This window comes from Tachypleus tridentatus, chromosome 11 (genome assembly GCF_004210375.1).
Source record: "Tachypleus tridentatus isolate NWPU-2018 chromosome 11, ASM421037v1, whole genome shotgun sequence".
NCBI lineage: Eukaryota > Metazoa > Arthropoda > Merostomata > Xiphosura > Limulidae > Tachypleus > Tachypleus tridentatus.
In genome coordinates, this window is record NC_134835.1 from 54,495,786 (window position 1) to 54,521,084 (window position 25,299).

The following is a 25,299-nucleotide window of genomic DNA, read 5'->3' on the forward strand; positions in this document are numbered from 1 at the left end:
CAATATAATAGAATGTTAGGTTGGAAATACTATTAACCAAATATTTTCGCACACAATATTAAGCAGGTCACATTACAAAATATCACCGCAAAGAGTGAGCTTTACAAAAGTCTTAATAAGAATTAATTCACACATATTTTGCAAGATAAGCTTCATGTCGTAGAATTTATAGACAATATAAGAAAGGGTTACTTTTAAATTAAGTAATGCCACGAATAAATTGTGACCTAACTTGCCATTGAGAGTACTGAAACATTTTCATAATAATTATTTAAATTAACCATATCACGTAATTTGCAATATTCATCACTATCTGAATTAAAATTTTAGATTAAGAATTTCTGGTAACCAAAAACGAAATGCAATATGCAAATTACTTTATATAATCATATAATGTTTCGAACTTATTAAAGTGTTTTATTAAGATCTGTGTAAATTGTATAAAAGATTGAAAGCATGTTGAGTAAATTTATTTACAGGTTATATGCTTTCTCTCAAAGTCCATCTCGCGATTTCGGATTACCATTAGGAACTTTGAGCTTCATCAAAAATAACTGTTAATGAGATGAAGTTAACGTTTACGGTACAACTGTTTTTTAAACTCTTCAAATACGAGAGTTTTTTTTTTTTCTGTGAATTTAATTCACAATTGTTAAACTTTAGCTTTTATTGAGGTGGTACTTAATGAATGATAAAACAACTTCTTAAATTAAAAATTATTATAAGCACAGAAGTTTAATATTACTTTATATGAACGGTGTATATCTGCTAACGTACTGTCTTTTTGCTGCATAATGTAAGCCATGGCGCCTAGTGTAGTATGTTGATCATGTTAACCACGTACTTACAGAGGATTGAATACATTCAACAGACACAGTGTTGAAGCTATTCCGTACGAAGGACATACTGGTGAAGTCGCAAGGCGCAATGCGTATAGAATTTTGTGTTGAAAATGGGGCTAATAAACTCTTATCCTTGTACACTAGATTGATTAGGTAAAATAAGTATATACTTTGCACATGATACGCATACAGTGGATATAATGGATATGCTTCAGGGCTATTATCAAGATAGAGAGATAGAGCATGACAGAACATGGCCACATTGCATGAAATCACATACAACGCACTTAACCTTTGTATGTGGTTCGCATGAAGTTTCCGACCATCAGACGTTCAATGATACTTGGGGTAGACTTATGGCTAGAGCATTTGTGACACGACAGAAGAAACCCAAATTATACAACATATTTTGATCATATATTTATTAAGTCCACTAATACAGCTTGAATGGAATTTCGTGTCTTTGGATTGCTTAGAAGCGATCTTAAAGCCAACGTACACGTACTGTTGAAACTCGGTTGAACGTTTGTCAGCATTTATTGTCTACGCTTGACGTTGTTGTCTTTCCTAAAAGATTTGTTATTCTAGAAACTGCAATAGTGCATAATCATGGCCATTACATTGAGCACGATTAATGATATAGGAAGTAATTACAAAGGCAGCACAGAGCTTAGAACATCGTTCTAATAAAGTACGATTAAAATAAAAAACAAGACATTTTGGAAACTGAACTACGGTTGTAATTCTTGTTCCTCTTATTTTAACGTACAATGAAATGAACATTTCACTTTCTTCAAAAAAATACAACTGAACAAAACACATTTTTAACAAATTATTTAATTTAATACATGTCATCCTGCATGTGTAACAGGAAGTATTAAGTAATACAGTCTTTGATTATTTATTTCTAATATTATTTGAGCCTCTTAATCACGGATGAATGTCAGCTAAGTTAACTGGATAAAAAATGCTACGCCGCACATTGTTGGTCATATGAAGTTTTAAAATAAATCAAGTTAACCCTATAATAAGATTATAATACCTAAATTAATCTATCTAGAGCTTATGTGAATTGCTAGTTTGATTTTTTCCACCAATATACTTTTTATATATATTAAAGATTAAACTAATATATTTTTTATACATAAGATACTTAAGGACTTTGACTTAAACACATTATTACTCGAAGTAGACTAACAAAATGGGCAAAGTGACTTTGATATAGAAATTCATATTAATAATAAGATATTCTATTCAAATTGAAAATTACTTTCATTACTCTTATGCATAAGCACTTTGAATAATTAATATTCTTACATGTATCTCAGAACGGCTGGTATGGGTATTAACACTTTTATTGATAAGGAGAGAACAACATTTCGACCTTTCTAGGTCATCTTCAGGTTAAAAACACATGAAAACCAGTTGAACAAAATACTACTACAAATAACAAAAAACAACAACACAATCTCAGAAAACATTTATTCTGACCTATGAAAGACCGACTCACGCACACCGCAACTATACGGCACCCCGAAACCTCATACACCTGATTATCCATTACGATCCATAATGTCGAATTACGAATCATTTAACTACAACCTCGGTAAATATATAGCGTGGGAATTTTCTAAATATGCAACATCAGCCGGTTTCTTTTTCAAAGACTCTTTCAGCTTTAAATATATTCTTAATGAATTAAATCATAAAGTCTTAATAGTCAGTTTTGATGTAATCTCCCTCTTCGCAGAAGTCCCAACAACTGAAGACTGCAAGATAGCTTTATAACTTTATGTCCAAGATCCCAACCCATTGATACACATCCCCATCAACCAATTAGCAACCCCTATAGAATGCACTATCACCAAAACTAACTTTAAGTTTAATAACCAAAACTACCTACAAATAAATGGCCTAAGTATAGGAAATCCCGTGTCCCCAGTTCTAGCCAACATTTTTATGACACAAATTGAATCACAGTGATAAATTCAGCCTTACACCCACCACTATACTGATACATGTATGTTGATAATACAATTGCTGGATTCACATCTACAGAACACAAGCTTAGTTTTTTCAATAACGTTAACTCGATACACCCAAATATTAAGTTCACCTGTAAACATGACAAAAAAAATTAACTATATAAGATTTCTTAACCTCAAAATCACTAGAACTGATACAAAATACAAAAACAGAAATCCACATAAAAATCATCCATACTGGATTATACATTTGTTGGGACTGAGCCAATAAAAGAAAACAAAAACTGAACAAATTATGAAATCAAATAAACACAGCCACCAAACTATGTTCACCCGATAAAATTAAAGAGGAAATCAACAAAATGAAACAACACTTCATCAACATCAACAAATTTCCTCATAAACCGTGGAAAACATAATACGTACGAATCTAAATTAACAACAACATATCCCAAGATAAATAAACTACAAAACCTTATACTACTGCATACCATATGTTCCTGACATCAGCGAAAAAATAACCAACATTTGGAAAAAAAACTTATAACAAAACACAACATTCCAGTAAACAACAAATTTATTCCAAAATCAGGTACAAAACTAAAGTCCATGCAATGTAAAAACTACATTCACAAACACAACATCAACATTATTTATAAAATACAATGCAACAACTGCCACGACTGCAATATTGGAGAAACATGCAGAAAAATTGAAACTTGATTAAAAGAACACAAACAAACATTTTCACACGTTTTAGAACACTGCAAATCAAATAAGCACTACATAACCATTATAAACACCTAGATGTTAAGTAGGGAAACAAATATAAACAAACGTAAAATCAAAGAAGCCCTACTCATTCAGCAACTAAAACCAAAATTAAACCAATATAAAAGAACACCTTTATACCTATATTAATAAATATAATCAAACATCTAAGCACGCCCTCTACATTTTTACACTCAGTTACACAACCATCTTCAAACATGTGGTCAGCTATCGATCAGTTATATCTTTCTTTCTTTGACAACCTGACGATTACCGGAGAAGGTCGAAACGTTGTTCGCTCCTTATGAATAAAAGTGTTAATACCCATACCAACCGTTCTGAAATACATTTTTATTTCAAGTGGGTTTCTCGTCATCAATAATAATGTTCTTACAATCTGACCAATATGCGAGACAATGTATGTGATGCAACGTTAACGGTGGGAATACGTTATATTGTTGAGGAAGAGTGACCTTTACTCTCATGTTTATCTGTTTATAATAATTACTATTCATACATTCTTACTTTTAAGATCATAATGCAATGTTTCGTCAGCTATGGACCATTGTTGTTAATGGCATTTTCGGCCGTAAGCCTAATAATATCTTACAAGGTTCGACCATCTTTAGATATTAGGGTTAGTCTTAAATTCGTCTACTAAACTAACTACACAAATTAACCTTTACAAAAAAAAATATTACAATACAATTGTTAAAACAATAAAAACTGTTGTATTAAATAACCTAACAAATAATGTTAATGAAAGTAATATCAAACAAAGAATTGCGAGGGAGAAAAAACTAAACATACTGAACCGATTGCTGAAGACTGAAATATGGTTTTAGAATTAAAAATACATTTAATATACACGTAAACACGCGGAAAACGTTCTTGCGACATGCAATGATTGTAAAACAAACTGAATGCAAACAATTCACAGAAAATATCTAGAGGCTTATTTATGGCAACCTATAAATGCCCAGTTGCTACCTTGACTCACTTAGTAAAATGTATCTTCAGATAAAAGGCTGATTTCAGTGTAAGAACTGCACTTTACATAATAAGTTAAAAATAAATGAACGCATGGTTGAGAATATTACACGAAAGAATGAGCTTGTCATCTGCAACATTTCGAAAAATAACTTTAAAAATTGTTTATAGTTAAAACTTTGTAATAAGCAGGTACGTAACGTTGCCAATACGCTAGAGGAACTATATCTCTTTATAAAATATCGAATTGAAAATTAATTCTGCAGTAGTGAATTTTTAATACAGTGGTTGTATTTATTTTTATAACTGTAAACAGTGAAACACCTTTCACAAGATTAACAATGTGTTGAAAGTGTTTTTATTTAGTGTTATAGCTAGACAAATTATGTTATTAGAGTTCAAATACATTGTAACTTTTGTTGCTGCTTTTTGTATAAAAAAAATGAAATCGTAATTAACTGTTCCTGTTCAATTTCACTAGTTCGAATTCAGAGAAAGACAAATATTTATGTCGCTGATGAAGATATACGAGCACCCAACTTAATCTGAAGGTGACTGATTCAAATTCCCGTCGCACTAAACATGCTCACCCTTTCAGCCGTGTGGACATTATAATGTGACGGTCAATCGCACTATTCGTTGTTAAAAGAGTAGATCCAAGAGTTGGCGGTAGATGGTGATGACTAGTTACCTTCCCTCTAGTCTGGCACTGCTAAATTAGGGACGGCTAGCACAGATAGCCCTTGAGTAGCTTTGCACGAAATTCAAACATTTGTGAGCAACTGTGAAGATATGCGAACTTAATCAGATATGATTGTTTGTTTGTTTATAATTAAGCACAAAGCTACACAATAGGCTATCTGTGCTCTGTCTCCCACGGGTATAGAAACCGGTTTATAGTGTTATAAGTCCACAAACGTATCGTTGTGTCACTGAAGGGGTGGCCCAGTATTGATATGAAAGAACGACTCATACACGAGTTTTCCAAAGTAACTGTAAGGGTAAGCCTAATTTATAACTATTCTATCAAAACTGACGCCTTAATAATAACTCTATATTAAACATAATAGTAATAATATAATTTAATATTTTTACAGACCTAATAATAATTAATTAGTTGAACTGGTCTAATTAGGTTGTTTCTTTGTTATGGAAACCCCGCTTTAAATTAACCTTGATAATTTAATTGAAAAATTACATCAAATTAATCCTAGACATGTTAAAAGTTGACTATCACCACTGATCTGTGCTTGATTCCACGTTGTGATTGAGTTACGAGCACTCTAAGAACAGAAAATCTGTTGTACAATAATGTAATTTAAAAATGAAAAAAAAAGCGCTGGAATATTTGTTTATTTACAATACATACTCTATACAATTGCTTTTCAAGGACAACTGAGTATTCAATGTAACCAACCAATACTACCCTGATGCACACCTCAGCTTTATGAATCATAAACCTCTGATGGCCATGTACAGTCGATCTTAACTTTCAACTGATGGCCAGAAGGGATGTAGTAAGCGCTCGTCTCTGTCAGGACATTGCCTAATTTCACATCGAATAACGATATTGAATAATATTTTTAAAACTTGTCCACAACTGAGAGTCCAACAGTATTATGACGTGAGCTTGGGAACTTTTGATACAAAGATCAATCTTAAGGATTGTATTTAACGAGAAGAGAACAAATCTTACTTTTTAAAGCATTGTTTGTTTCTTTGTTGTTGTTTTTTTTTTTTGCATTTTCTGCAAGGCTACTCAAGAACTATCGGTATTATCCATTACTAATTTAGAAGAAATGCACTAGAGAGAACACAGCTAGTCAACACCATTCACCGTTAACTCTTGGGCTACTTTAACCAACTAAACGAGGGACTAATCATCACTTTAATACGTCCTCCACGGCTGAAAGGACGAACATGTCAGGTTATGAAATTTGAAACAGCGACCTACAATTCGAGCGCCCAAATAAGAAGGTCTATGATAAGCAAGTGGTAATTAAAATATTGTGGTTTGCATCAAAAGAATCAAACTTTATTTTTTCTAATAATTTACGAGGTGAATTCTGTGGCTAAAGCTTCAAGATTAGTATCATCTTTAGACCTTTTTTTTAATGTCAAGAAAGGGTTAGAGAACTATCCTGAATTCAATAAAGCGTCATATTGTCATAAGTGTTATAATGACTCATTACTTACTTTTAGGAATGACAGCTTTAGATGTGCAGTATATTACAAAAATTGTTCCTAAGATCATAATTTATTTTAAACAACGTGTTGAAAAATTGTCTTAGAATCCTAATTGAAGGAGGCTTGTTCAATCACAAACACATATACATTTTTTAATGAATTATTAAACGGCAGTTAAGACCTAGAACAAATTATTAGTTCATGTATATTAAAAGTAAAATTATTTCCGAATATCTGGAAAGAGAAAAACCTCTTAGCAATAGCGTTTCGAAAGCCATATGTAGTCTGAGGTAATACAATACTACATTAATAAATATAAATGTTTTTAAATAGCTAGATATGCCAGTTTGTTTAGAGAAATCATATCCATTTCAACATCAGGGATTTAGTTTAACAAGAAAATAAGATACAGCACTTTCGTAGCTCGATAAGCGATTTAATGCCATTATAAACATTATATTTTACACGTGATTTTGTGTTGCAGTGGATGAAATATACTCTGCTTTTATCGTGTGAATTACATTGTCACTAATACGCCATCTTTGTGATCCACACTTTTCATTCACGTCAACCTTCTTGTTTCAATTAATTTCTTAATTTCAAACTAATTTCAAATGGAGAAGTGCTAAGAGGAAGAATTGGGAAGTTGTCATGATCTTACATATGGAACTACATAACGTATGCATCTAAACATTGATATACATATTTAATTTTATAATTTTCTTTAACAATTTAGGTAACATGCATATTTACTAATTACCATATAAAGAACATCTCAGTATCAACCAAGACAATTTAGGTAAACTAATCTTACTAGTTGACGTTCGCTTGGAAATTCTAAAGTTGTTCTTGTTGGCCTTGTGCTCGTCTTACTGATAATTCTGATTACAGCTCCGAATTATGGATTATTTTCTTAATTTCTGTCTAGCGAAGTTCTTCTGTCTTTAGCCCTTAAATTAGTGTTCACAATTTCCTTAAATTTTATTTTGTTCAAATTTCTCGAAAACGTAGAACGTTTTCTTTCGAAAATAAGAATATGCACCTATTACCCCAAATTATATTTCACTTACTTCTAATTATAAAGTAATAGCGAGAGAGTTGCTGCTTGTCTTGAAAATGGTTTTCTTCTAAGCTTAATCAAGCTATAATTTAAGCTTATGAGACATAATGCGTTTGATATATATTTATATGGGTTAATTATTTATCAGTAGAAAATGCTATTAAGAGAAAATCGGGACTAAAATAATTTCCTTATTTAGCAGTGCTGGAACAATTAACTCATGTGCGATACATTAACAAACGTTTTTGAAATATCATAACTTTATAACGTTAAACCTTTTAAACCACAACGATTTACTGAGACTCTTCCAACGTTATCAGCGATACAGCTTATGCATAGAGGAGCTTTAGCATCAATCGGTCTTTCATTTCCATTCATTTTCAGCTTTTAATTGTTACTAATTAAACGTTTCTACGAATCATTTCAGTGACAAGAATCCAAACGCTGTTTAAATAATTATATACAAAACTGTACAATAAAATAGGCGATCAATGTATTTGTAAGTGTATCACTACAACCACCAAAGAATGAAAGAAAGAAAATATAATGTTATTACTTTTTTATGTTATATATGTTAGAGGTTGACAATATTTCAAATATATTCATTTAATGAAAAAATAAATATAAACATAAAAATAATTTGACTGCAATTTCCCTCCCAAATTTCTCTCAATTCCATTGTCATTTGTATTCAGAGGTAAGTAAAGAAAAAAATACAAGATTAATTTTTGTCTTCCACAAGATCTGGCCAATACGATTTTCTGTCAATATTATAAATCATCGGTTTTTTCTGGCTAATTGGTATTCCAATATTGCAAAGACTTTGGGATATGGAACTGTAACTTTTAAATAAGAATTATCTTTTCAATTAACTTTAAAACGCAGCTTCGACACACACGTTTTTAATACTATTTTCTAGTAAATTTTGTACTAAACTGATAAAAATATGTAAGCACAAAATAACTCCGAGAGTTCTACAGGGTGTTTGGAAAGTCACTGTGCGGTTTTATAATCATATTTTATTCAGTCTATTTCAAGCCAGCAACTGATAGCGGTGTTTTGAAACAAAATAAGAAGGATCCAAGCCTGTATTGATACCAACGGGGGTCACTTTCAACATTGTTTATAATTGTCATTAATAATTACCTTCTGTATTCTATATTGAAACATGTCTGTTAATAAATATATAAGTGCACAATGACTTTCCGAACACCCTGTACATTTGAAACTATTATGTTATACAAATCGAAACTATATAATAGTTTTGATTTGTAATTTATGCTACTCTATCTCTAACTAACCGATTTTGAGAAAATGCAACCCTTTTGTTAAAACTTTGGTATGTGGCAAAATAAAATGTTTTACTCGGGCTGTTACTTAAGCACTGACCACTGACCAATGACCTTTAGAATACTGTCCGTGTAGCGGGTTCTAGCTCTGTTGAAATCCACTCTACAACGATAAGAGCCCTCGTCTTCTTTTTTCACCTGGTTAAGCACCAATGTAGCTGGCCTATTAACTGTTGTCAGATAGGCTCTTGTGACCAAGTTGTCATTAGAAGAATGTCGTGCCTGCCTTAGAGGACCTATCCTGGCGTCCAGAGTGTAAATTGGAGTGGGTGATTTGTCTTTATACCACAGGACTAAAGCTGGCTTGTCATTTGGGAGATCTGCGGTAATATTACAGGGAAGGTTCACTTCTTGACCAATCAGGCCAACCACTGTAACTAAAAAAAAATAAAATAAGATAAAAGAAAAAGAGAAGAAACAAAAAGATGTTCTTAGCAAATTTTAAGGAAACTTTAGAATGTTTAGTTGTTAGTGTTGTAAGTATATTTGAAATTAAAATAGGCAGAAACAATTCTAAAGTATTATTTCCCCAGTAAGCATTTATGCCCATATATAACTAATAAAAAAATTAAATGAACCGAAGAGAAGATACACTGTAAGTAAGTACATGGTTTCCTTGACTAAATTATTTGAAGAAGGTGTAGTTTGTCTGCACCAGCCGTCTCTAATTTAGCAGCGCTAGACAAGAGTGAAAGTAACTAGTCAACACCATCTACCTGCAAACTATTAAGCTACTCTTTTACTATTTAATAGTGGGATTGATTATAACACCCTCACGGCTGAAAATGCGAACATGTTGAGGGACGAGAGCTCGATCCTGCGACCCGCGGATTACGAATCCTGAGATATTACCACCAGGCTATGTCAATCCTTTTTAGGAAAGTGAAACTTTAGTAAACAACATTCTAGCATGATTATGAAAGTTTCATATGGAATGTGAATTGCGTTTTTATTTTGAAAAGAAAGTAATATTTTCATAAAAGTTTATTTCATCAAAAAAAAGATGTTTGGTATGTAAACAGCAAATGGATACAAATCTTAATATTGTCTTCAATCAGTTAACTGTTGTGCTTTCAAATATATTTCCTATACAATTCGCTTGTATTATTTGAAAATGTAAAAGCTACTGTAATTGACACTCGTTAATGATTTACGTGATAAGCACTCTATTCTAATAAGATAAAATGTTTTCTTTTCTTTGTCGTCGGTAACGAGCGAATGTGCTCAAAGAATATATATATATATTTATTTAGTAGTTATATATATTAGTAAAAGTATATTTTCGTTATGCCACGACAACAAATATGCCAATGAAACAGATTGATTGCTTGTTTATTTTTCTTAAATTTGCGCAAAACTACAGGAAGATTATCTGCGCTAGCCATCCCTAATTTAGTAGTGTAAGACTAGAGGAATTGCAGCTAGTCATCACCATCCACCGCTATCTCTTGGACTACTCTTTTAACAAAGAATAGTGGAATTGACAGTAACTTTATAACGCCCCTACGGCTGGAAGGGCAAGCAAGTTTGGTGTGACGGAGATTCGAACTCGCGACTCTCAGATTGAGACTCGAATGGCCTAATCATCTGGCTATGCCAGGCGTGTATGATTCTGAACTGTATCGAAAGATCATTTGATAACTAAACCATGATAAGAATATTTACTAAAGATATGTTTTTGTAATATGATGCGAAAATATTTAGAAACTCTTTTTCGCTCTTAGTACCAAGAGTTAAAACAATAAAACCATTTTTACTATTTATCTAAGACAATAGAAGAGATTAGAAGTCTTTTACATGCTACTATAGAGCTAGGAAAATAAAAACATTTAGCATGGTGCTGAGAAACAGGGTTATTTTGGTTGGTAGATTATGGGACAAAAGCGTGAGTGCAAGACACGTTTTAGTAATAAATCATGTTAGTAAAATGTATCATAATTGTATTTCTATGATAGCTATGGGTATAAAGCCGTTAGAACATTTATCGCCAATCTGTGGCAGTGAAACTAGTACAGAGACCGTTTGACGTTAAATATTTCAGATAATATTATGTTAATAATTAAAATAACACAATATATTTCAATACTTAGGTTGAGACATGTTGGTAAAATAAAACATGTAACTTCAGCAGCGAATCTACGTCACGTGTGTATGATGTTCAAAATCGGCAGAACCAGAAACACCTCTTTTATGTTGGGAACAGATCAAGAGTTTCTCTACGTTTCGCTTTGAACACATGCGTCCCTTCATTACTTCGACACATACAAACAAGGTTATATTCACTTGTGTCTGTTTAGTCGTTGACCGTTCTACAGAAAAAGTTGTGTCTGATTTTAACTGAACAAGTTTTAGAATAGAAATTAATAAATATAATTTTTTATAATTTTAAAATAATTTTATTATAATGTAGTTTTCAGTCAGAATTAAGCTTATTACTGAAAGCGTATCCTATTTTTTCTACGAATGATAATATTTGTATGCTACACGTTGCTGCTTACACGTCTGACGAGTAAGTAAATTAGTCAGACCTTATTAAGAGTTGAAGTGGTACTGGTAGGCAAGTAGTGTAATCTTGGTATCAAACACAATTTAATGAAATCAAATTTTGCATTTTTATATACCACTGAGACCATGATCTACCTAACGTTTGATGGAGATATCTTACTGATCGTTTGTCTCAAGAAGAATTAAATACGTTCATATTTAGTGAATAGTAATTTTACATTTCATAATTTGCAAAACATTTCATTAGTGTCTTTAAAACTACGAATAAGCTAATAGCATCTGGTAAAGGACTATAAGATATAACTGAAATACTGTTCTTATGTTTAAATAGGCTTAGATTTGGAAGGCAAACAATCAATTATATTTGGAGCACTTTTATCATAAATATATGCTACTTTTTCTGTTGTTTCGGATTAAAAAAATATATTGGTTACCGGAATATAAGATTATGACATCAAGCCATCAAGCAGTTACTTCTCTTTACCATTTAACTAAATTAACGTGTGTTCGCTATTACTGCATAACAAGAACTATACACATATATATTGAATGTCGTGTTTACATAATTACACCTAATATCTTACTAGTTTTTGCAGCAGGCCTAAGCAGATAGTAAAAACATGTACTGTGATTGTATAATATTTGTAAGCAGTTCTAACTCAAGTTGGAAGGTTATATATAGACTTTTCGTATTATACTTTTCTAAAACGATCACACGCTAGACCTAAATGTGTTGTACTCCCATTTACATTGAGGTGGGACTTGGAATGAAAATATCTGAATAATGGTTATCAAACTATGTAAACTAGTATTGCTGTAATAAATTTGAAGGACACATTGTTTAACATATATCTAACAATACTTTTATATATTTTTTTAATTTGTATTTCTTCATAATTAACCCGTTCAGAGCCGTAGACGAGATAACTCGTCCAAGCCGATCGGTAACACAGTGCCACGGGCGAGTTAATTCGTTCTCAATAATACCTAACTGCAACGCTAGATGTCAGTACCATATATGCATTTGATCTACTTACAAATTGTTTCACCTTCGATCCAAAATGGCGTCACGAAAAGAGTTACAAAATGAAGAAGCATAAAGTTGTATTTTTAACCTGGCTTGGTGTTGCCGTAGCAGCTGAAATACTTGGCAGTCAACAGGTTAACTCTGACTGTACTGACTTTTAGAGATGGATGATAAATAAACAAGTAATTTTATGATTTATTAAGTAAGCTTCAGGTGATAATGTGAAGAACTGTAGGGCTTTTTAATAGGTCTGTGTATAAAATATTATTATCATTTTACCGTTGATTCAGAATTTTGAGAATATTGTATAAATTCTACATAAAAAAACAAGAGCTCAATAACCCTAATTATTCGTTTCTGATCGAATTTTGTACTGGATTTTCTTTCTAATCTTTGCTCTTTGCCATTCCTTGTGAATGATAATTAAGTTACTAAGTAAATAATATAAATAAATAATGTCGTATTACTAATTCTTACAGTCAATATCTGATTAGTAAATGACTTAAATACAATTAAGAATATTTACAATTAACTCGTATAATTTGGTTGACAGTCGTTTTTATGGAAGCTTATGATATCTATATAGCATAGACCATAACTATTTCAGCCTGCCTTGTTTGTACTGGATATGGCAGATTTAGTGTGGTTAACATAAAAGGGCTTTCACACAAGGGCTCTTACAATTTGAAAGAAATCCTGGTTCCTCTTCATAATTTGTTTGAGAAAGATAGTAAAAATGCTAAAATCCATAAAACTCTCTGACTGTCCAAATATTTTCAGAGCATTTTTTGACTCGTAATATTACATTGTTTGGAGTTGAAATTTTCAAACAGTTCATGAAGGTAAATTATTGAAATTACAATAGGAGCTATTTGTGAAGAGTAAACAATTTGTATTTAAAGTTTTAGAAAAGTTTATTTAGTAAAATGACTTAAATATACTGATTATTCTTTTCTGTTCTGTTAATACGAATATTACAAATATAATAAAGTGCAGAAACACTAACTTTTTGCGAACGTTGACCCTGATATGTAGCAGTAATTAGCACTAAGTAGAAGAAAATGTAGTGATTGTAATTAGCTTGGATGTTTAAGGCCCACCACGTGAAGGTTCTTTATTTCGTATTTATGATCAACCAATTCTTGTTACCACTGAACGTAATTCGCTCATATATTAATTTACGTATGAATAACAACTAAATTCTACTCATAAAACATTTCTTAAAAATATTTCTTTCACTTAAATGCATTAAAGCAGTTCAGAGAGCTGACATTTTCTATAACACAATAAAAAGGGTGATAGTAAAAACTAGCTAAATTTGAACATTTTCAATTAACTGACCTTGATATTAGCGTTTTATTTATAGCTGACACCAATATTCATATTTTTTTTATTACGTGCACAAAATAAAGTTATTTTTAATGGCAAAACGAATAAGGTACCTAATTTTTAACAACCAACAAGAGAGAAAGAAGTAGGTTGGCAACACCCATCACCACCTCATTGGCTACTGTTTTTTTTTAACGAATAGTGGGATTAAGAGTCACATTATAATGATTTCATGGTTGAAATGAAAAACATGTTCAATGTTGAATTTGGATCCCGCAAAACACAAAGTTCAAATCGAGCGTATGACAAGCCAACAAGTTACGTAAAATAATTTTGAATGTAACACATACGCAAATAGCAGTTTGAATATTGCATTTCTAATATTTTCTAGAAACACAGTTTTGAGATTGTAAGTGTTATAAATATTTACTTAACACTATCAGTGTTTAACAAATATCAGCTGTTGGAAAAATTATAAAAGGAAATGATTTAAGGAATAAATTACTTAAAATAATAACATTTGATTGATATCATGCGAGATAATGAACCCATTGTATGCTTTGGAACGAACTATATAAAGAAATAAAACTTTTATTGAGGGTAACACTTTATATAGTGTAACGGATTTCCTATTATGTATTTATTTTGATGTCGATGTTTGTTTTAGTTAAATATATATTTATAAATACGTGACGTATTTTGTTAAATATGTATCACCAATTTTGTAAAAAATTCTCGAGTGTAAGAATCATATATGTTTTACGAAGCACTATCGTTTCTTCGAATATTGTTTCTTACTGAACTTTCGAGAGCCTCACCCTAAAAGCTTATAAATCGACGCGCCAAGAGACAGTTTAATATTGTTCGTTTGCTGCAGTTAGTATACTATAAACATCGGAAGCTATATCTGTGATAAACAATTATTTATCAGAAAACAACAGACATTTGACCAGGAACGATTTAGAACATTATAAACCATTTAATTTCAGTTAATTAGCTTTGGACGTTAATATTTCTACGAAAACGTTTGATATTTTCTTCAAGAAAACTCGCGCTTCAAGAGCGTGTGTGTTTTCTTATAGCAAAGCCACATCAGGTTATCTGGTGAGCCCACCGAGTGGAATCGAACCCCTGATTTTAGCGTTGTAAATCCGAAGACATACCGCTGTACTAGCGGTGGTCACACGTTTGAAGGAGCAGCAGGCTTTCTGTGTGTTAACACAGAATTAATTTGCTTATCGTGAACCTTCGATAAAGTATCCACTTTCAGATCAGATAGAAGTATCAGTATTGTTTGTAAGTTTGTAAAACTTCTGTATATAAATCATTTTTTACAATAACTATTATTATAAATTGTGTTGTTGTGTGTTTATTAAAATATATTTGTGTTAAAAAAGAAAATTACGTACATCAATCTTGTTGGCAAATATCATAAATTTGATACATATCAATGTTCGATTAACATTTATATTCAAATTAAACGTTCAGGCTATTCCAAGTTATAATACGTAACAATAGTAAAATAGCACTTTTACAATGTGATATTTTATGCAAGCGTAAAGGTATATACAGCATACAATTTACTAAACCTCTTTTCATAAGGTACACCAATAGACAATATGTATAATTTCCTTTATTGACATCTTTAAGAATATATGAATGTGTACTGAGTCCATTTGTTAAACATCAGATGTTATTTTGTTTGATATATTATTAGGATATACGAATGCGCCACGCATACAATTTACAACAAGGACATTAACATTGGGGTTGTAACGTGCAGTGTAAGCAATTATACTATATATTTATGTTTTGTGCCAATTTGGAGTACAAGAATTAAAATTATGCTGTCTTTTTTATCGATACTATTTTAAATGCATCAATTTGATTGTGTAGGGCTTTTATGGAAGGAAACAGCGGTAAACACAGTTTAGATTTTAATATGTAGAAGTTTACAAGGTGCAGTAGTGTACACAGCATACAAAATTCAGATGAACCTGTACAGGTGCTATTAAAGATCTACATCTAAAATTGACATTAATACCTTTTAAAACATGCATAAACCGCTTTCCCTACAAACGTTATTGCATCGTGTAATGGAAAAGCATCTGATCCGTAAACATACACGTAATAACGAAACAAGTAACAGTATTAGTATAGCATAATTAATTACAAACCTATGGCTAAATAGTGACTTTATTCATGCGTCGTTCACATGAGTTTAGAAGCAACACACATCGTGTGAAAGAGAACTGTTTAGAGAATAGATATATATTATCTTGAAACATTTCACACGTAATTTATTTAACTATGATTCCTACACATGAAATTAACATGCCACCTTGTTTAAGGTATACAGCTGTTATAAGATTATCATACAGTTTTGTCCATGCATATTTTAAGATAATTATCATTGTACTAGTAACGCTCCTTACAAACAACAACATAAAAAGTTTAATGCTTTTTTATTTTGTACATTACTTAAGAGCAAAAAAACTTATTTCAAATATTCTAAATCAAGTTATAAATCAGTCACATTTACGATTCACGTATAAGAAAGAAGACCGGAAAATTATGTCTTTTTGGTATTTTCAGAAGTAAGAAATTGAGTGGACATACTAAATAAAACGGCATGAAGAAAATAAGAAAAAAACATCTTATGGTTTGAGTGTAATATACAAATCATAACATAATTCACAGGAATCATAAGTAAATATTACAGACATAATACTTCAAGAGCATCTATTAATGTTAGATACTATATATTAGTCAATCACATGAACTTAAATAAATGTTAATGAAAGATATATCTAGTTAAATATGTATGTTTCCATCGGCAATCACCCTAAATGCACCATTTCGACATAACAGTTATTCTAAAAATACTTAAAATGAAGCATGTGTATTCCTCACATAACCTTTTTTTACACTTCTTAAAAGAAAATCTGTGTTAAGAATAAACATAATTTTCTTTATCAAACTCTCAGAGGTCACAAGGTCATAAAGTGGACCAAGCTAGAAATTTCCGAAACTAGTTTCTCCAAACAGATATTCGTTACGAGTAAAAGTGCCTTGCCTGTTGACGTCCTGCTGTTCTGTCGTGTTGTCAAGTGTCGGAGCAAGAGCTTGTCCTTGTCGTAAAACTCGTCTTATCTTCCACACGAGAATTGTTGATGCTGCCTTTTGTTTAACACAATTTTCGAAACTAGAGAAGTAGTCTAAGAACGGAACATTTTCGTCTTAAGTGGTCCGTATTTTTATTTTGTAGTTCTCTTGAAGTGACCATATTGGTTGAAACCATATCTTCACAGTAAGTTAAACGCATAAAAATCCAAATACAACAGTACATATTTTCTCCATTTTCACCAAACTGAAGTACGTTTATACCAAAACTCTATACATGTCTTAAAAGGTACAAGATGGCCAAACATAAAGTAATTACATTTAACAAACAGTAATTGAGATAAAGCAAAGTTATTTGCATTTATGAGCAACAATGAGAGTAAAAAACAATAACGTCGTTACAAAGGTGGCTTTTTACAAGAAGATAATTAGGTGATGTTCACCACTATTACTGCATTAAGTAATTCCAGTTATATGTATTTTTAGTTTAGAATAATAGACTTCTTATATTTGTATGCTTGTGTTTTTGTTTGGAATTAAGCACAAAGCTACACAATGGGCTATTTGTGCTCTGCTCACCACGGGTATCAAAACCCAGTTTTTAACGTGTAAGGCCTAGATGTGTTAACACATTATATCAGTATATTATTTATTTATTTATGCCATTTTATAACTATTGCTTTTCTGTTTAGGGTGAAGCACTTTTGTATCTTAGTATAGCAAGCTCATATTTTGACCGTGATATTCAGAAATTTGTTTTTTTCAAGATTAAACAGCGATTGTAATGTGATGTTTCGTAGTTTCTTTGGCTTACAAACAGCTTCGATTAAAATACTGCAATTCGTAGAAAATTTCTCTGTTTAATTACAGGTAAATGTAAGTATATCGTCTCGTATAAAAAATATACACGTTCGAACTGAAGAACTTAGAAATACTGACCACATTCTACACAAGTTACCCTTAACAATTTGTTCGTTTTATGTAATACGGATAAAAAGTGTCTTTCCTAATGTTAGGTTTTATTATTGCAGATATATTATGCAATATTTTTTGCTAAAAATGGGCATTTTTATATACTCTTAGACATTCATATTTAGAAATGTAGTATTTACATGAACATGTGAATATAAATATTAAAGATTAAGAACAATTTTATACTTTTTATAATTTTTAATACGTTTTCAGAACATATGTGCAAACATTACGAGCTGTTAACCCGTGTCGTCCTGCAGAGGGTTAGCGATAAATATAGGCTTAAGCAGTAGTGGTTAGGTTACAATAGCTCATAGTGTGGATTTGATATACAGAAAGCTGTGAATTAAAGATTTTATTATGAAATACTCTACCTAACACATGTGGAGAGTATCTTTTTAACGTGATGTCATTTAGAGTTATCTTGGAAACATATTCGCTTATCTGAAGAAATATGTGATATTGTACAAAATTATCTTCAAGAATAAACTTAGATGGTGTCCTGGATTGTCAAGTAATCAGGATTAACGATAGATATGAAAGTCTATTAAGGGGAAAATGACTTCAATATCTTTGCAATGCATTAAATTACATATCTAACTTATCAAGTAACGTTAACAAGTTTGGAAGTATGGCATTATGAAAATATCTAACGTAAGTAAAACCAACTTCTATGAGTTACAATGAAACTATTAACAAAAGGCAGCTTTAGTGAAAATAGAAGAACGGACTCAGATTTGGGCTGTAGTAGAACTTTCGATTTTTGAGTTGGCGAATTGTGTTGGAATCAGCGCAATATTACAAAATAATTCCCGAAGTTTAATCTGTGGGTGTTGTTGTAAGGTTAACATTGCTTTTGAGTGATTGCCTTCCCTCTGTTTAGTAGATCAAAATTAAAGACCACAGCAACTAGCCTTAATAATTCTGCTATGAGTACAAATTCTGTAAAAATTATGTAATGAACGAAAAATTACTGATAAATAAAACACGTGTATTGTAAATGCGAAACAAATACATCGTCTAAGCATTTGCTTGTTTATTACATGGTTAAAGTGTAATTACAGCTTTTTTTAACTATGTGCCCCATTTTGTACCATCAGTTTAATGTTTTTCATTATATATGAGACAACTCAAAAAATGGTACATCAAACTGCATGCCCAGCCCAGTAAAGTAATCTGTTTTTTAACCATCCAACAGAAAGAAGAATGAGAATAATTACCTTATGTAGTTTTTTGGAAATGCTCACGAAACATAAAACTGATATTTTGATAAATTGTTGTAAGGGTTATAATTCTCCTTCTACATTCTCCGGATCGTATTAAAAATGTTTTATTCTAGGTGACCTTGATTTTATGTTGATACAATGCAGTTGTGTAAACATCTTAGAGATTAATAACACTATCTAACAAAATTTTTACTTTTTCTTGTTCCTGGGCAGAAAGTGTTATTTCCCAAATGCTTATGCCTAAAGTAAATAAAAAAATACCTATTTTTCTTTTCGGACTTTGCTTTTGTGACCTAGGTAATGAAAATTTCAAATTTACCTATTTTCCAGAACATTCCAGGTAGAATTAGTGCTGAGTAGCTGATTGAGAATTTTCTCGAATTTACAAGAACTTCATAGAATGTTGTAGAACTTACGAGAATTTTCAAGAACCTTTTAGAATTTTCTAGAACTTTCCATAGTAATATATATACAGAGGCTCACCACTTGATGGCACTAAGAAGCTGCAATAATTCTCCAGACGCATTCTGCTATGTATGTGGCCAATTTCTCAAGACAAGAGCGAAAACGTACTTTGTAACAGCATTTGCTGAAATGTGTGAAGCCTACAAGGCATATTTCGGCATGCCTGTCGGGGATCAAGACAAAACCTGGGCACCTTATTTTACTTGCGAGCACTCAAACAAAATTCTAGAAGGTAAGACGGACAATCTTTGCTTGCTTGAATAGTAAGATTTTATATTATACAAATTTTAGACATTTTAAAATTTAAATATATTTCGATGCACCTCAAAAAGGAATACAACAGCGTCAAGACCTTGCTAGAAGCCTTGAAGTATTATGAGTATGGCTGGGATGTTATCGGAGACTTCAAAATGGTGGCATTTTTTATAGATCTCCAAGGAGGCTTCACCAAGTTGCCCTGTTATATTTATCCTTGGGACGAGAGGGACACCGCAGCGCACTACAACAGAAAGCACTGGCCACAACGGACCGAGTTATCTATGGGAAGGCACAATGTCAAGTGTGAGCCACTAGTGGACATCCAGAAGTTGTTGTTCCCATATGTTGTTTTATTCTGGCCTCATGTAAATTAAAATGTGCAAATTTGCCCTTTTGACATAGAAAATGGGTTAATTTTTAAATTTCATTGTCCATGTCACAAAAGTCAAGGAGATAATGGTCATTTTCCGTACTTTTACAACATTAGCAATCAAGAAATAACACATACTATCCAAGAACAAAATTTGTGTTACATAGTGTAATATGTATTTATAGAAGGTACTCTCATAGTTCGAAGGCGTGTGTTTTCTTATAGCAAAGCCATATCGGACTATCTGCTTAGCCCACTGAGGTGAATCGCACCCCTGATTTTAGCGTTGTAAATCCGTGGACATACCGCTGCACTAGCGGGAGACAGGTTCAAAGGAGAATCTTTTTGTTTTGTTCGGTAAACTTCTAATAAATAGGTAATGTAATAAAATGTTCACAAACTTTATTTTGTTTAAATCTTTGTTAACCTAATCAAATTCCCCAAAAGGTTTCAAATAAAAGAAACAAGCATATTTAAATGAACTGACCAGTTTCAGACATAATTCCTAGTTAACTTAGAAATTGTAAAAATTTGAAACGTTAACCACATTTCTTATATTTCTTTCAGCGAAGACTGCCATAAAGACCTTCTGGTGCGTCAAAACAAAATCCGATTGAAACATTTCATGATGCCGTCAGAAATGTTCACGGTAGGAAGTTATTAGGAAATCGTTAAGGCATCATCATAAAAAAAGGAATCGTTAGGAATGTTTCTCAAAGGCTTCCAATCTAGTTTCCAACTTGGAAAATTATTATGTCTCTTTTAAAAATCTATATAAAAGCAAACTCTTTGAATAGAAGGCATATGAAAATTTGATACTGGATTATTAAAAAAATGTGTCTTTTTCTTATACCTGAGATATTGAATTAAAACGGCTCAAACTGAGTTACAAAGCAAAACAGAATTATAAGCTAAAGTTCAAAGGAATAATTTATTTGAAACTACTGTAGTAAACGTACGTACAAAGTAGTTGCCTAAGTAGTATTGTCTTAACTACAAAATTACAACTGTATTGCACCACTACTTTGGTATTCTTAAAATTAAATTTTTTGAAAGAGAAAATAATTATTAAAATATTTAACAAACTTGCAAAAAACCCTTTCTAGTTTATTTACTTTAAAATCCCTCTTAGATTCCCTCTAATTGTATAATTATAGCAGAATAAATAGAAGCTAATTAAGACGGCTTATAAAATTAGTGGTTTATTTATAAGCATTTAAATTTCAAAACAGTGCGATCTAGATAAAGTGAAGTTGAAATATAACAAGTAGAAGTTTTTTTTTTCAAATTGTCAAATTTATATCTTAATCCGTGAGAAAGTAAGTGATAATTAATATTTAAGGATACAACCCTACAGCATTTTGTAAAATTATTATTTCATAAATTTATGCAGCTGATGTTTCACAAATGTAATACAACTCACAGGATATACAAATAATGGTTACTCTTACCCACCTTTGATTTTGAACAGATTATTTTTTTTTTAATTCTATGTTTCTCATGATAGCCCAAGGTAAAGTGAAATTACGAACTACACTTTAGAAGCTAAAGATATGGATAATATAAAGATATAAAACTAGCTTATTGTAATTAGGTACAGTAAGATCATTATGGCTACTATTTTCTAAAGTGTCTTTTGTTGTTAAACACAAAACCACACAAGAGGATATCCGTACTCTGCCCACCAAGGATATCGAAATCCAACTTTTAGCGTAATACACCCTCAGCTTTGTCATTTTGCTAGAGACGGCAGTTTCTAAAATAACAACCATTCTAAATGGCAACTATAATTATAATTTTATTTTTATATCAAAGATTGCCATAACAAACAAACCTCTGCCACAAAAACGTTCTTCGTACTTTGAGGCTGTAAATGAAATATAAGAGCGATGACCGAATTCCATTATATAGTTACGTAAGAGCGGCTAAAGAGTATGCGGCACTTACTCGTAAGTAACTGTCTTCTCTTTAATCTAACAGCCCAAATTTAGAAAGGGTTTTATGCAAAAATTCTAAAATAAACAAATCTTCTTAATGATAAAAAGTTAACTCCTAAAATAAATTTCAAGACTCTTTTTTTTCTAATGTTACATGACATAAACACTCACGAATATTTAAGAATAATGTTTGTTTTTTTAAATTGAATATATCTTACAATAATTTCGCAATACGTCTATCTACTTTTTTTTTAAGAGCACTGGCATCAAAATCATTCCCGTTTACTAATTACATTAATTCAGAGCATGTTTTTGTCTTCCTTTGTCAACTTAGTAAGTGTAAATAATATTGCTGCTATACATACTAAAAATTAAAATATTTCAGCAACAACTTACAAGTTTTTCTATAATATACATATATGAAAATGGTTGATAAATGAAAACTCTAAAGAGAGTACGCTACTATAAGTTTCAACAGGTAAGTGTATTAAAATGTATATATATATATATATATATATATACTGTTTTTAATGAAAGAAAGCGAATGAAAATAAAGTTTTTGTTTGGTATATTACGAGCCTTTATAATTTATTTTAATACCTCATCAGGGGCGTAGATCCTGGGGGGATGGGGTATATACCCCTCTTTGTTTTAGGTGGGGGTATGGTGCATACAATCATCCCCATACAGTTTGGTCTGCTGAATTGTTTTATTGCATCACAGGCCTACAAATTGTGTGTTTATTCTTGTGATTCTCGTGTTCTTACCAATCGAATTACATAATTAGGCCTAGATGTAGGCTTTTTCAGTAGCCGAAATGTACATCTTTAATATAGGTGTGTTTTTAAGCTTTTCTATCTAAGCGATAGTTCGTAAGTATCAGTCAGTAGGTCTAAGTGTACATGCAAGTATCGTGGCAACAAGATTACTCTGTGACTGCATGTTTACAGCTTTCAGGTTCACGTAATCAGAGATTACCAACTTACAAATTGAACAGTCCATATAAGTGGTTGTAAGAATCATCCCCCCAATCGAATGTAAAAAATCTACGCTCCTGTACCTCATGCATGTTTTGAAGGACTTTTATAATTGTTTCTTTATTTTACGTGTCATGAATTTCTTTCTTGAAATGTCTTTGTCAGTGATTTAGCTAAAAATATAGCCTTTCGGTAACATAAACACAAAAACAAAGTATTCGTTGTTAAACACTTTAAGTGAAGAAACTAAACAACACACAATATTTTAAATAAACAACTATGTGTACAGAAGTTAGGTTAAAAAATCTCGACTGTGATTATATTAAACACTTTATTGTAACTTTTCCAACCTTTGATTGACCATATATTGATACTTTATTAGAAAACACTTTAGTTGGAAGACGTTTGCACTATTTGCTTTAACATGAAAAATTATGTAACATTCATTGAAGAGATATAAGCTTATAATTTAAAAATACTTACTTGCCCAACTGGTATAAACACTGAAAAGAATTTGTACAACCACCGATAAAAATTCTATTCTATGTAACTTTACATACACCATTGTTGTTAAGGTCCTCGAATTGCGTTTATAACTCAAAAAATGACATATTTTCCACAATGTTTTTTGTTTTAAATCTCATTTTACTTTCCTGGATCGTAAGTTAAGTTTATTTTCCTGATAAACTGGAAGCTAAAGCTAACTTAACCTAAAGAACTTTTGTCCGTTGCAACCGCAGCATCCCAACGAACCGAATTTAAGATATCGACTGAGGGAATTCCATTTCTGAATGATCATCTGCCAGCAGTCTGGCGGTATGCCAGGATATAGAAGCAAGGCGACACCTATGAAAACCCATAAGAATTGACGTCAGTCGTTCACATCCCACAAGGTGGTAATCTCTTCAAAACAAATACGAAGTTATATTTACGCATTTTCTCAGGTTTCCTTTTCTAATTATTTCACAAAAATGTCATGCTATATCTGTATGTTGCTGGTTTAGCACAGTAACTTTACTCTCTGAAGAAAAAAGTTTTAGCTCTTAAAAAGAAGTTTTTAGCCCTGAAATGTATGGAAAATTACTCCTGTCGATATGCTGGTATTAGTAGTAACATAATAATCACTAAAACATTTTGTAACTGATTTGTTTGTCTCTTCGATAATAACAAAAATAGTTCATTTCTTTATGTCAAATAACAAATTAAATAATTTATACGTGTCTGTGTGTGTATATATAACGAAATATTACCACACTTGAAATGAGGTGTATTTGATATTCTTTATGTACAGATATGTACTCTATATCTGTACATTAAAAACCAACAACACCTAATTAATTCAGGTTATTCATGTTTAGTGGAAAAATGGAACATAAACATTTTTTTTTACCATAAATTTTCTGTAACTTGCATCCTGAAGAGCTGCATAGGAAATCATGAAAGCGGTAGAAAATAATAAAGGAAAGAAAAAAGAAGACTTAATGTATTGTTCTGTTTTTTGGCTACTTGTATCCAGAGACGAAATATTGTATATGCTTTGGTAATATATATATATGTTCACGTGTTTAACGATTTGTTGCATCCTATAGTGTATTCTGGATACCAATGCTTTGCTTGATATTACCTTCAAGAACCATTAGGATCCGTAATACAATGTAATTCTCTGTATAAATAGAATTGTTCGCAATCTATAACGCTGTGGTCATTCAAGCATCCTTTGTAATTTTTCTAGGAGAATGACTGTGATAAAAGCAGTATTGGTTACTACATGAAAATCGTTAGAATTCGTTTACTTTTTTAACTGTCATAATAACAGGTAGTTAACTGTGCTCGATCAGTGAAGCATCTTATTTTGAAGTGAGTTATTTCAATCAGTACAATTTTCAGAATGAATAACCTCAGTTACTCATTAACCCTATATAAGCA

At 31.5% G+C, this 25,299-nt stretch overlaps 1 protein-coding gene across 2 annotated transcripts in view; it reads right to left on the bottom strand.

Annotated features, from left to right (window-relative positions):
• LOC143232187 (nephrin-like) overlaps positions 1-24,158 on the bottom strand; it is a 64,031-nt gene extending 39,873 nt beyond the window's left edge. For both annotated transcript variants that reach the window (XM_076467318.1, XM_076467317.1), the window contains exons 1-2: positions 23,857-24,158; positions 9,232-9,561 (exon numbers count right to left, since the gene is read on the bottom strand). In XM_076467318.1, coding sequence (XP_076323433.1) covers positions 9,232-9,561; positions 23,857-23,938 — 412 coding nt within the window. In that variant the 5' untranslated portion in view covers positions 23,939-24,158. The remainder of the gene's footprint in view (positions 1-9,231; positions 9,562-23,856) is intronic.
• Between the last annotated feature and the right edge of the window lie 1,141 nt (positions 24,159-25,299).